Here is a 12,911-nt window from a genome sequence, read left to right as displayed (position 1 = left end):
AAAAAAAAAAAAAAAATTACGAAAATTTTAAAAAAATAATGAAAATAAAATATAAAAATAGTGAAAAATAAATTTAAAAAAAAGTTTTTTTTCTTGCCTCAGGCGCAAAAGGAGCTGGCTACGGCTATGCTCCCGTGGTGCTCGTGCGGCTGCCGGCTGAATGTGTCAGACGCTGCAGATGGAAAGGTGCAGGACACCCCATGTGCAACGTCGGCCACACGAGCACCACGGGAGGACAGGACGCCGGGACATGTAGGGCGCACTGGAATGTAAGCCGGCCGACTCCCTGCGTTCAGGTGCGGGAGGGGGTATGGAGCTGTATTGAAGTCAATGGCTTCGCCCACATTGCGATCGCCCACACTCGGAACGCAGGCACATTAGTGCCTGCATTCCGGTCCAGTGCGATCTGCAAAAATAGTGCTTGCAGCATTTTTGCGGATCACACTGGACTGGAACACAGGCACTAATGCAGGCGATCACACTTTGGGCGAGGGGCCTACCTGCGGAGCCTGGCTGCGGTGCCATTGACTTCAATGCACCGCCACGCCCCCTCCCACCCCTGAATGCAGGTGTTTTTTCGTTGGTAGATCTCAATGAGCTCGTCATTTGAAAAGTAGATCTCCAGACGAAAAATAGTGGGCGCCCCTGATCTAGAGATACCAGTGTTCACGTAACTTGCTTTACTCTGCCATGGGGGGCTCACTTGTATATTGAGCATGTAGGCAGTTCTCAGCAGGTAAACATATGTGATAACATATAATTATACGTTGTATTTACACAGTTTTACCATGGTCATGCAAAAGTTGTTTTCTTTAGTTTTTGCTGAATCTGAAGTTCTTTTTAAACGTTAATTATCCTACACAGGTAGATCACATTCCATGGGTTGTTTACCAGATTTAAAGCATATCTAAACCAAAACACATTGAGGGAAATTTATCATACCTGGAGCAGACAAAATCTGGACAATTGTGCTTGGCAACCAATCAGCTTCTCTCTTGAACATTCTGAAGAGAGAAGCCGATTGGTTGCTATGCACAGCTGCTCCATATTCTGTCTGCTCCAGTTTTGACAAATGCCCCTCTCTATATTTTGCAGCTCACCAGAACCAGATGTGGTGGCTACATTAGTTTTCATTTTTCAGACCCCCCCCTTATTTTTATCTGGTAATTCTGCAAAAAAACCTCTCTCCTTTCAGGTCTATGACTAATTCTCCACTGTATCCAATAGTGTAGCCATAGTTGTCACACTGCTGGACTCCAAACATGTTACCTTTTGTTCTTCTCCATTATATAGTGGATTCGTAGGACTAGTAGACTACAGTTTACAGAAGATAGCTAAAAGGATACTTGTGCTGGATGCTACAAAAAAAGAAAAAGAAAACAAATGCAGCTACTACATCTAAGGACAGGTAAGCTGCAATGTATATTTCATGTGGGTATAGTTAGATACACTTTATGGGTATATAGGTACAGGTTTTCAGTAGCAGGCACACATCAGTAAGGCTTGTGCTTGCAACTTTATTCTGGAACTGACACCGGGCAGTATGCTGCAACTGCTTCACTCCAATTCCCAATCTCCCTAGGCCAAAGAAAACTGGAAGCTAAATAAACAGATGCTCTGCATAACACCTGTGTACACTTGGCTATAAAACAGCAAGCTGTTGCTATATTTATTAGAAGAGAAGGGATGGGGGGGGGGATTGCTGCAAAAGAAAGAAAAAAAGAAATACATTTGCAAAATTTCATACTGGCAGTTTTGTTTTCTAAAACGCGTGTCAAACATTCACCAAATGTATTCACAGACTGCAACAATATCACTTTGCTATTATCTAATTTTAGACCTCACACCTTGATAGGGACAGGTTGCTTTCAGATAACTACCCTGTCTGAAAGGAAAAAAAAGTCTTCTACTTCAAAGGAAAGATGGTAGATTTTAATGATAGAATATATAAAATATGCAGGGTTCAATCTAAATACATTTTCATATTTAATCACTAGCATCAATAATACTCTGTATTTTAGTCCAATAGTAGCCACATCTGCCCAATATATGTGCGTCATATGTGAGAGTCCCAGCAAGCACCCACGGGGTGCTTTAAAGTCTCATTTTTGTAGCTTTTATCTCGAACAATAATAAAACTTTTTAAAATTTAATTTACAAATCAATTGTTTCACTGCAAACGCTCAGAGCATCGATTGGTCCAAAAACATCTATTAAGTGATCGCTCAAAGTACTTCCAGGTTGAGTTGCAACTTCCAGCCACTCCTGCGATGAGGGAGTCAGCGTATGATATTCTGCTTTGGATTGCCAGCCTGTTTCTTGCTTTCCTTTATAGGTGGAAGTGGAGGACACAGCAGGTTCTGGACTGGAACAAAGCACTAAAGATGATCCATCCATTGACATTTTACAGAGAGAACTGGCAGTGCTCTGCTCTTCCCTCCATGCACCTGGCGAAGATGAAGTCGGAGTGTCATGCATGGTAGCAGTGGGCGCGACCTGAATGATGGGCATACCGGTCTCTATTTCTACACAGGATGAAGTTCGATAAAGTCCTCTGTCAGAGGCCTTCTCTTTAAATACACAGTCTTCCATTGGTGTGGCACTTTTGACAGTGAGGGACAAGCTACTAGACAGTGTAGTACCATGGAAAAGACTTTTGGGTATCAAAGATTCACTGAAGAGTGCTTCATCAATGCTGCGTCGTAGATTTATTGGAGATGGAGGCCGAAAATCGACAGTAGAGTCGCTGTCTACTTGCACACTGATAAATGAAGGAGTTTTGGAACCCTGGAAGCTTAAGCCTTGAACCTCAAGGCTTTTGTTGCTGTGGTAAATTAAGCTCAGGTCTTCTCCATTACTTAAGCGTTTCTCCACTAGTGTGTAAAGTGGAAAGAATTCAGACTCGCTCCTAACAATGGTGTCACATATCAGCAATTTTTCATGTTGAGAAGATGCCCATTTGGAGTTTTGCAGCATAGGTGCCTTCATTGCCACATTGCCAGGGGAAAGATGGAAAAGCTGTGTCCAACAATTTGTCCTCCCTATCTCATTGGCACAAAAAATTGGGTAACCACCTATAAGTGCAAGGGGTAGACAGATGCCCACTTCACAGAGACTTGAGCTTAACTGAAATGCCCACCAAGGCCAAGGGCCAAAAACAATAGCTCCACCATAGCCCAAGGCATAAAGCATTGCATACAGCTGAAGACCAGCATTTAAAATACCAAAGCAGGCAGAAAAAAGAACAATATACGTTGCGCGGCTCCAGTCTTTCAAATTTGCAAAAGGACATCCACTAGAATACTCTGCAGGAGGGGCCGAGCTCTTGAGATCATAGATTTGGGTGTTTTGGGTTCGTGCAACGCAACAAAAGATGAAGAAAGATAAGGACAGGACTACTGTTAAGACTACATAGACGCCTCGAGACACCAAAAGAAGAAATGGGTATTGCTGAAACACATCAACTACTACAACTGCTCCCCCAGCAGTGATAAAGTGGAGAAAAGCTGCCGAAGCAAAAATACAAAGCCGTGGAAAAACTGGTGATGAGTGTTGGAGGCGACATCTTGAACACAGCAACAAGAAGACAACACTAAAACTTGACGTCATGCAGGGAAAAGCCAGGTCATGTAAAAGCAATGCAGTGAACACCGGAAGGCGTTCTTGGTGGCCATAAGCATCATAAAAGAGAGCAAAGGCACGGCTGCTGCCTAAGGATATCAACAATAGGTGTAACACTGCAAAATAGAAGCCGCCTGATGGACATCTAAACACAAGACAAAAGATGGAGAGCAGAGCAAGCAGTGCCACTGTCCCATAGAGTCCAACAGACCCATATACCAAGGCTTCCCAAGCAATGCCCCAGTCAGTCACGGATGTATTCCAATCAGCATGCAGGCTAATAAAAATTGGAGGAGAAGAAAGTAGCGAATATCCATGGAAAGTAGGGTCTGGCTCATGAGCAGTTGGTCTCTGTGTCCCACCAAAGTCACATTTTTCAGAACCAGAATGATAACAGTCCCAGGTAGAAGCATCTGCTGGTGATGTTGGACCAAGTGATATCAAGCTCAAATCTAAAAAAGAAAAAAACAAAAAGAATATGTCAGAAATTCTAAAAAAGATACATCTTTATGTACATTTCTGATAGCCAACTCTTTGCGGTTAAGCTCTGCTAAGCTTTATTAAGCTTAAAATGGCTGACGACATGAATAGGTAAGCAGTACTTATAAGAAACCTGTACTGAGACACATGCACATTGCTGACCTTCTTTCTGAAAACATTAGCCAAAATCTTGATCCAATGTCTTTGGTACTTTATGGATTACTGACCCAGAACTAGTAGATAAAGAGTTCTGACTTCACTCTGACTTTCTTGACCTGCACTTTTGTTCTAAGTTAGTGACCAGCAACTGCCCGGCATCATTTTCAGAAGGAAATCAGCAATGGCAGCCTCCACATTTCTCTCAGTACAGGTTTTCGTTATCATTGCAAATCTATCAAGCTCCATAAAAAAGGTAAATAAGTTCCGTGCAGGCAGCTGGGGACCTGACATTTGTTCTGTAATCTTAGTTTTGGCTAGCCATACATGGCTCAGATTTTGGCTGATTCCTACTAAATTGAAAATTCAAGTCATAGGTGGCCTGATCTGCACCAAAAAATTTGATTGAAAAATTGAAGGAGCCAGGTGGAAAACTGTCAGCCAAACAGTGACTTCTGTCCATCAGATTCAGTGACTGTTCAGGTTTTCAAATGTCGCAGGTGACGGCTGTCTGAATTCAATAGCCGCAGGGAGATTCCTTCATCCATGCTGGTTAGCGTGGATGAAGGAATCTGTTCGATTTCTCTTGTTCAGCCAGCAGGCTGAATAAGAGAAATCTATGGGTGTATGGCCAGCTTTGCTGCAAAGCATTATCAATTGTCTTTGAACTGACAGATTAGTTGGTTTATGGTGCAGAGTAAAAAGCTTTGATGGTATCATCAAAGTCTAAAATAAAACCTAATAAAAAGGCCAAACAGTTTTACTTTCATGTACATGATGTTAACTAATATTTTTCCCTTTTCTTCCTAGCTACACAAATACTGAAATCTTCAATAACGATAATTTCTTGTTGCTGCTATGGTTCTCATAAGGTTAAAAGAGTGGGATGCTTGGCTCCAGAGAGAAATACACATTTTTTTTCCTGAGCAAACACTCTGACTAATGAAGACTTAAGGGAAAGCCTCCCCAGTTTTCAAGTAGTTTGTACCAAACATTAAAAAAAATCCCAGAGGGTCTTTACTGACAATCCTCCTCCATTCTGCCACGTTTTATATTAAAACTGCTGTTTATGTTCTAGGATACTGCTGAATGGTCCAGATACCCCACACGAAAACTCTGCGCTTTTAACTGAACTCTCCTACCACCCAGTAATTGCAATTGTAAATGTCAGGCAAAACAAAATGTTCCATTTCCAAACAGACGAAAATCAGATGGGAAAAAAAAAAAAAATGACATCTGCAGTTAACATTTATTTCACGTTTGTACTCGGCAGTGGTAGAGAAAGGTACAAGTACAAAGGCAGCCCAGGTGGTACCAGATGGAGATCCGTCATTCCAGCCTAAAGTGAATCTTGTTTTATCTTCTGACAGATCTCGGCTCCCCCACCTCCTCAAACTTCAGCCACAAAGATATGAACACCCTGTACTGCTTTCACCAGTCTCCAGGAATGTTAGCATGCACAATACATCAGCAAAACAGAGGAAAGTACTAATTCAATTCTCTTCTAGTGTGAATAGGAAAATCTGGTTATCAAACAAGACGGGGTCCAATTTCCGGGGTCAGATAAAGTCTGCGCATTTCATGGATTATGCCTGGCAAGTTTTAATTACCAGACTCATTTCTTAGTAGCATATGTTTTTAGGGTGCCTGTTGAAGAACTCCAGGGGGAAAACATTTTTATTAACCCTTGCAGTGGGGCTATCCCCGTACTGCAAAGGTTAACTGCTCGTTTTTGTTTAGGGAGCTAAAATAAGATTATACTCCCCCCAAAGCTTGGAGCTGGCTGGTTGCCACAGCATTCCCTCCAGCCCGTCTCCTCCTTGCTGCAGTGATGGTATGTTCCTTAGCGTCCTTACGTCCAATACACTGGGGGGAATTTATCAAAACTGGAGCAGACAAAATCTGGGGCAATTGCCAATCAGCTTCTCTCTTCAGTTTGTTCATTTAAGCTTTGGAAATGAAAGGTGGATGCTGATTGGTTGCCATACACAGCTGCTCCAGATTTTCTCTGCTCCAGTTTTGATAAATTCCCCTCTATGTGAATTGGACATGATGATTCGAGGATCCTTAAGACTGCTGCAGCGGAGGGGGAGAGACACTGGAAGGAACAGTCTAACAGCAAGCCGAGGATCAGGCCAGTATAACTTTTGTTATTTTGCTCCCTGGACCAAACGAGCAGTTAACACTTGCAGTGCAGGGTTAGCCGCACTGCAAGGGTTAATCATTTTCCTCTGAGTTCTGCTTTAAAGATAAACTTTAATGGCTTGGGCCTTGGGCTAAATTTGTTTACATGTTTTTAACTTTCTATGTTTTTAAACGGAGGCTTTAGATTATTTTCTACTGCATGTATACAATCTGTTTTATAAACAAACATTTAATGCTTGACAAAGGATTCCCAGAGCATCATGGGTTAGCTAAAGAAACAGCACAGAGTTACATGACGAAAGGAGGGGAGCCATTGCTCCGACTCCTTCAATTGTATTGTATAGTATTTATATAGTATTGTAATATCTGTCTTTCAGCACCAGCTAAACAATTGGTTATTTTACCATAGAAGGTAAAAAAATAATAATAATATGGATATGAACAAGTTCCCAAAGCTTCATCTGTTAGCTGTATATGAGACTACAGTAAATGTATATTTCATGGTTTTACGGGGGAAAAAATGGAGTAGGAAGATAGATGATGTACAAAACGACTAATATTTAAAGAGAATCTAGCTCTGGTAATTTACATTGTATAGAGTGGCTGAACTAATTTTGAGCCCAATGATGACATTTCTTTTGTGTCCGTCAGTTGTGGAATGATGTATACACAAATCCAAAGTAGCCTGGTGTGCTGCTGTTATTGCGCAGTAAGCTGCATGCATGAAGAATAAAACAATCTTGATTTAAACAGACAGCCTGTTTTATTTCCAGGCCACCCAGACAGCTGACAGCATCTCATAATACATGACAGTAACAGTTCATCTCATCGCTCTCAGAGTGGCGTGATCAGCCAGACACAAAAAGTTCACTCAGGAGATGAACGGCTCCTTCCTTCTTCCCATCAAGCGAATTCACATAAATGAGCTGCATTTCAAGTGACACGTAAAGCACTCACCAAACATACAAAGCAAAGGGTCCTCAGCAAGAAAACATCATTATTTCCATAAAAGATAAAGAACAGCAATATTAACATTATCACATTAACAGAGAACTAAAGCCAAACCTTTTTTTATAGTCTTCTGGATCAAAGGAGTATATGTACTAATACACTGCTGTGACCTAAAGTCAGCATCTAATGGGCTACTGGCCACTATTTGCTTACAGTGCAGAGCTGCATTGAAGCTGGGAAAGATCCTGACAATATTTTTGGGATCCACCCCGCTGCCTGATTGACAGCTGGCTTTGCCTCTCTATAGCCAGAGCCAGCTGTGCCCGCCCTCTCCCCTGTCTGTCTCTCCAATGAGCACTGGAAGAACAGAGAGGGGAGGGAGGAATCCCTGCAGGAGATGGGGACTGGCAGTCACTGCTCTCTGCAGGGAGAAGATTATGATCTGAGTGATCAGTGTGTACACTATCCCTCAGCTCACGAACTACAGAGCCGACTCCAAGTAAAGTACATTTTACTCTAATACCTCTCCTTTAAAGAACTACATTTGTGATCCAACACTTCGAAGGCCAACTCCGTCTTTAAAAAATCAGTTTTCAGTGAACAATGGTGGGCTAAATTACCTACAACATTTTAAAAGGAACATGCACTGAGAAAGTACAAAGACTGCCATTGCTGACTTCTTCTGGAAACGCTGGTTGCCATGCTGAAATGATGGCTTCACAATTTTCAGAGTCAATCCAAGAGTTCTTACTTAGTTTGGGACAAACATTACCTCCCATCTCCCCTGCACTCATATCTTTCACATTATACACGGGGAAGTCAGTGGCAACGAGGGAGGCGTTTGATTGGCTGGACAAAGCAGGGCTAAGCACAGGATTGGCTGAGGAATTCACGTGACAGAGGGAGGCATTTACACCGCAGCACACCTGTGAAAAATATGCGTTTTTGCCTCATTACATAGATGTGAATGGTGGTAATGTAGTGCACCACAGCACATGAGTAATTGCATTATGTGTTACAATGCGTTGGAATAGTCATGTGTGTTGTTTACTGTGCTGACATATGTTGTCTCTCCAATGAGCACTGGAAGAACAGAGAGGGGAAGGTGGAATCCCTGCAGGAGATGGGGACTGGCAGTCACTGCTCTCTGCATGGAGAAGATTATGTGCCGACATATGTTGGGATCCCATTAGAAATGAATTGGATGAATCCCCCAAAACGCATGTGCAACACACATAAGGTGCAAAAACGTACATAATACGTGTGAAGCCACCCTAAAGCAAAACCTTACTGTATCACATAGGAGATAAAATGGATGTAAATAATGACTGGATAACATTTGCTTACTAAATAATTGTGCATCATACAATTGACCAGCTTCTTGATAGTAACAGTGGAACATGCCTGTGTAATGTGAATCAGCACTGTCACCATTTTTAGTCTCTACAAGGCACTGATGTAACAGGGTGACAACGCAGGAGAACAATTAGGTTGTGAGAATCACTAGGTAATATTTTAAAGTGGAACTTCATTCTCCCCCCACCAAAAAAATACAGTTAATGTGCCCTTTGCCTCTTATCTTTGTTATATGTTGTATAACTATACTTACAAGCCCAGTGGATCCAACATTGTCACCATGTTTCTCTTATACGTCAGCAAAGGGCCAGCTTCCAGGTTTATTAGCTGTCACCCCTGATGACACGCCACAGTGCATAGGCATCTGTTGTAGACAGCTCAAAGCCTCCTGGTGTGTGTGACATGGATATCCCAGGAGGCTGCATGCATCTGGAGCTATGTCATTGTCGCCTAGGCAAAAAAGGCAGAAGCATTTACCGTAGTTGCCGGCGTATAAGACGACTTTTTTTTACTTAAAAACATCCCCCGAAAATCGGGGGTCGTCTTATATGCCAGGTATACAATCTAATCTGTCAGCCCGCTGGATGTGCGGTAATACTGTATGTACGGTAGCTTCGGCTACATACAGTATACCGCGCTGAGCCAATCAAGGCGAGCGATGTACACAACCTCTGCCAATCCAAGCAGGCATTGTATTCATTAATAGAATACATCGCTCGCCGTGATTGGCACAGCACGGTATACTGTATGTAGCCGAAGCTACATACAGTATTACCGCACATCCAGCGGGCTGACAGATTAGTGGGAGGTCACTAGACGAGCAGATACTTTGGGGTGCACTGGAGTCACAGGAAACAGCGGGGTGCACTGGGGTCACTAGAGAACACAGTATGTTGTTGAGTGCACATGAGTCACAGGGTGCCTGGGGGTGCGCTGGGGCAACTAGATGACACAGGATGCTGTGGGGTGGTCTAAAATCATGGGGTGCATTGGGGTCATATGGGGTGCATTGGTGGTCTAAAATCATGGGGTGCATTGGGGTCATATACTGTATGTAGCCGAAGCTACCGTACATACAGTATTACCGCACATCCAGGGGGCTGACAAATGTGTATTTAAACATTATTTTGGGCTATACTCGTCTTATACGACGAGTATGGCCCAAAACCTATGTTTTAACTGAAAGATTAGGGGGTCATCTGATACGCCCATTCGCCTTATACGGGTACCCAAAAAATTGTTGTATTTGTAAAAATAATTGATTGTATGAAAGCAGGTCAAAGGAGCAATATTAGGTAGAGGTACCTTAAGCTATTAGTCAGTCTCAAACATCAGATCAACTGGGGGAATGCATCCCCACCAGGACAAAAACACGAAAATTTTTTAGTAGCTGGGAACTTGTATCTCAATATTTCTGTCCAGCCAAGCTCAGAGGCCAACTGTTGTAAAAGTAGCAGTTCATAATGTAAGAATTGGAGCGGAATTACGCTATCTAAAGATGGGTTCAGGATCATACTGAAATCCCCCATGCATAATAAACAGGGTTCCGCATATTGCGCTATAAAGGAGACAGCGGCATGTAAAACCGATAATGAGGCTGCAGGTGGGTTGTATATGTACCAATTCTAACAAAGGGTACTGAAAACAATATTGCACAAGTAAAAAACAAAAAAGTAATGGCCTTCTGGATCGGTTTTCACAATAAGACATTCCCACTGAGCCTGCCTATGAACAAGGACAGAAACCCCCCACGGAGAAGGATATGTGATATGAGTGAACGGAGCACTGAAGCCATGGTTTATAGAGTAGCTGTAAATAATCTTTAAAGAAGAACTCTGGGCAAACTTCTTAACCCTTGCAGTGGGGCTACCCCTTCATTGCAAGGGTTAGGTGCTTGTTTTCGTTTAGGTGCAAAAATAAAAAAGTTATACTCACTCGTTTCTTGCAGCCGGCTGGCTGTTAGAACAGTCCCTGCAGTCTCTCTCCCCCTCCAATCTGGTTATCCAAGGTCCCGTGAATCATGTGAAATACACCGTGTATTGGAAGTGAGGACGCTGAGGGACATACCATCGCTGGAGTGGAGGAGAAAAGCTGGGAGGAAGCGCCGTAGGAGCCAGCTGGATCTGAGGTTCAGGTGAGTATAACTTATTTTTGCACCTCGATGAAAATGAGGATTTAAAGCTTGCAGTGTGAGGGTAGCCAAACAGCAAGGGTTAAGAAACGTTTTAACCGGAGTTCTTCTTAATTGAATTGTGTGTCCACAGCTTTATGCTGGCCATACACTGCCTCTTGTACAAACATTTATATGAAGAATCTTGTCAGAACATTCGATAATGCCATCAGAGACTTGGCGAATAGCGTTCAAACTTTTGCTTGATTTTGGAATGAACGGACTTTCCTAATTGAAAGCCAAATTTACTGTTAGAATTCCATCTTGCTCCTTCAATTCTTTTCATCACTACGGTCAAAAATGTTCACTGGTTTGACACCATTAACTATTAGAAAAATCGAACAGATGTTCTGAAAACTATTTTTTTTTAAAAACAAAATTCTACTGGTGTACGGCCATCTTTAGACTACCGGCTTCCTGAATTGGTTAGGAAGCCAGGCTGCCTAGCAACAAGTAAAGCTGGCTTCCTAGCCAATCAGTAAGCCGCATCGTGACATTCCCACCCGGCTTTGTGGTTGGCTAGGAAGCTGGCTTCCCTTGTTGCTAGGCAGCCTGGCTTACTGACCAACCAGGTAGCCGGGCGGCACCTCAGGCCCCGCCGCCCAGTTTCCCGATTGGTTAGGAAGCCAGGCAGCCTCGGAAAGTAAAGCTGGGTGTTTTTTCGATAGAACACCTGCTTTCCAGGCAATCAGAAAGCCGGGTGGCGGGTCATGATCCACGGCCTGGCTTCCTGATCATCGGGGCACATGGCACCAGTATCCGCAAGTACCAAAAAAAAATATTGGTACTTGTACTCGATACCGAAAAACTGGCATTCTTAGTTGTAAGCCATTGTGTATTGAGCAGATAGAAGAGCAGGGGAAACGGTTGCCTGCAGACACTCATTACTGTACCGCTCTCCAGCCCTTCGGTGAAGAAACTGCCTCCTGCTACAGCAAAATATTTTCAATTTTGACTCATCACTCCAGAGCACCTGCTGCCATTTTTCTGCGGCCTTGTGGCCAAAAAGCCATACCTCCAACGTGGAAACAAGGCTAAGCGATGCTTGAAAACATAGGAACTGGGGTGCAGAAAATGGCAGCAGGTGCTCTGGACTGAGGAGTCAAAATGTGAAATATTTGGCTGTAGCAGGAGGCAGTTTGTTAACCGAAGGGCTGGAGAGCGGTACAGTAATGAGTGTCTGCAGCAACAGTGAAGCATGGTGGAGGTTCCTTGCAAGTCTGGGGCTGCATTTCTGACAATGGAGTTGGAGATTGTCAGGATCAATGGTGCCCTCAATGCTGAGAAATACCAGCAGATACTTATCCATCATGCCATACCATCAGGGAGGCGTGTGATTGGCCCCAAATTTATTCTGCAGCAGGACAACGACCCCAACTACCCCATCTGTGGTTAGTTCTCCAAGATATTTGAAACAACCTACCTGCCGAGTTCCTTCAAAAACTGTGTGCACGTGTACCTAGAAGAATTGATGCTGTACTAAAAGGCAAAGGGTGGTGACACCAAATATTGATTTGATTTGGATTTCTCTTCTGTTCATTGATAAAAATAAACTTAACACTTGGTTGCTAAAGGCATTCTTACTTTACAGCATTTTTTCATACCTGCCTAAAACATTTGCACAGTGCTGTATATAAATGTCATCTATGTATTATGTAGGTAAGGTGGCAAATCAACCCCGCATGAGCCAGCAGGATACTGACACATTTGCTTCAAACCTTTAGGGCCTGATCCGTACGCTCCTGCACTAAAAATGCATCCCAATGTATCCCTATGTGTTTTATGGGCTACAGTTCTCCAAAACAGGTTACGACATAAAAAATACTGCATGTCACATTTTGTCCGGTCAGGAAACGCACAACGCCTCAAAAACGCACTGCAGCAGAATAGCACCAACTGTGTAGGACTACAAGTCCCAGCAATACATTATATTATTAAGTAGGGATGCACCAGTGTGTGTGTGTGTGTGTGTGCAGTGGCGTAACCAGAGTTATGGGCGCCCGGGGCAGAACATTTTTTTCGCCCCCCCCCC

General features: G+C 43.1%; 1 protein-coding gene across 1 annotated transcript in view; it reads right to left on the bottom strand.

Annotated features, from left to right (window-relative positions):
* Positions 1-2,146: 2,146 nt before the first annotated feature.
* The window catches only part of PRRT4 (proline rich transmembrane protein 4), a 43,226-nt gene continuing 32,461 nt past the window's right edge, over positions 2,147-12,911 (bottom strand). The window contains exon 3 of the mRNA XM_018557087.1: positions 2,147-4,073. Within this exon, the coding sequence (XP_018412589.1) occupies positions 2,155-4,073 (1,919 nt within the window). The 3' untranslated portion in view covers positions 2,147-2,154. The remainder of the gene's footprint in view (positions 4,074-12,911) is intronic.

This window comes from Nanorana parkeri, unplaced genomic scaffold (genome assembly GCF_000935625.1).
Source record: "Nanorana parkeri isolate BGI_ZX_2015 unplaced genomic scaffold, ASM93562v1 scaffold265, whole genome shotgun sequence".
NCBI lineage: Eukaryota > Metazoa > Chordata > Amphibia > Anura > Dicroglossidae > Nanorana > Nanorana parkeri.
The sequence above is the reverse complement of the archived record's forward strand: the minus strand, read 5'-3'. Positions and strand labels throughout refer to the sequence as shown.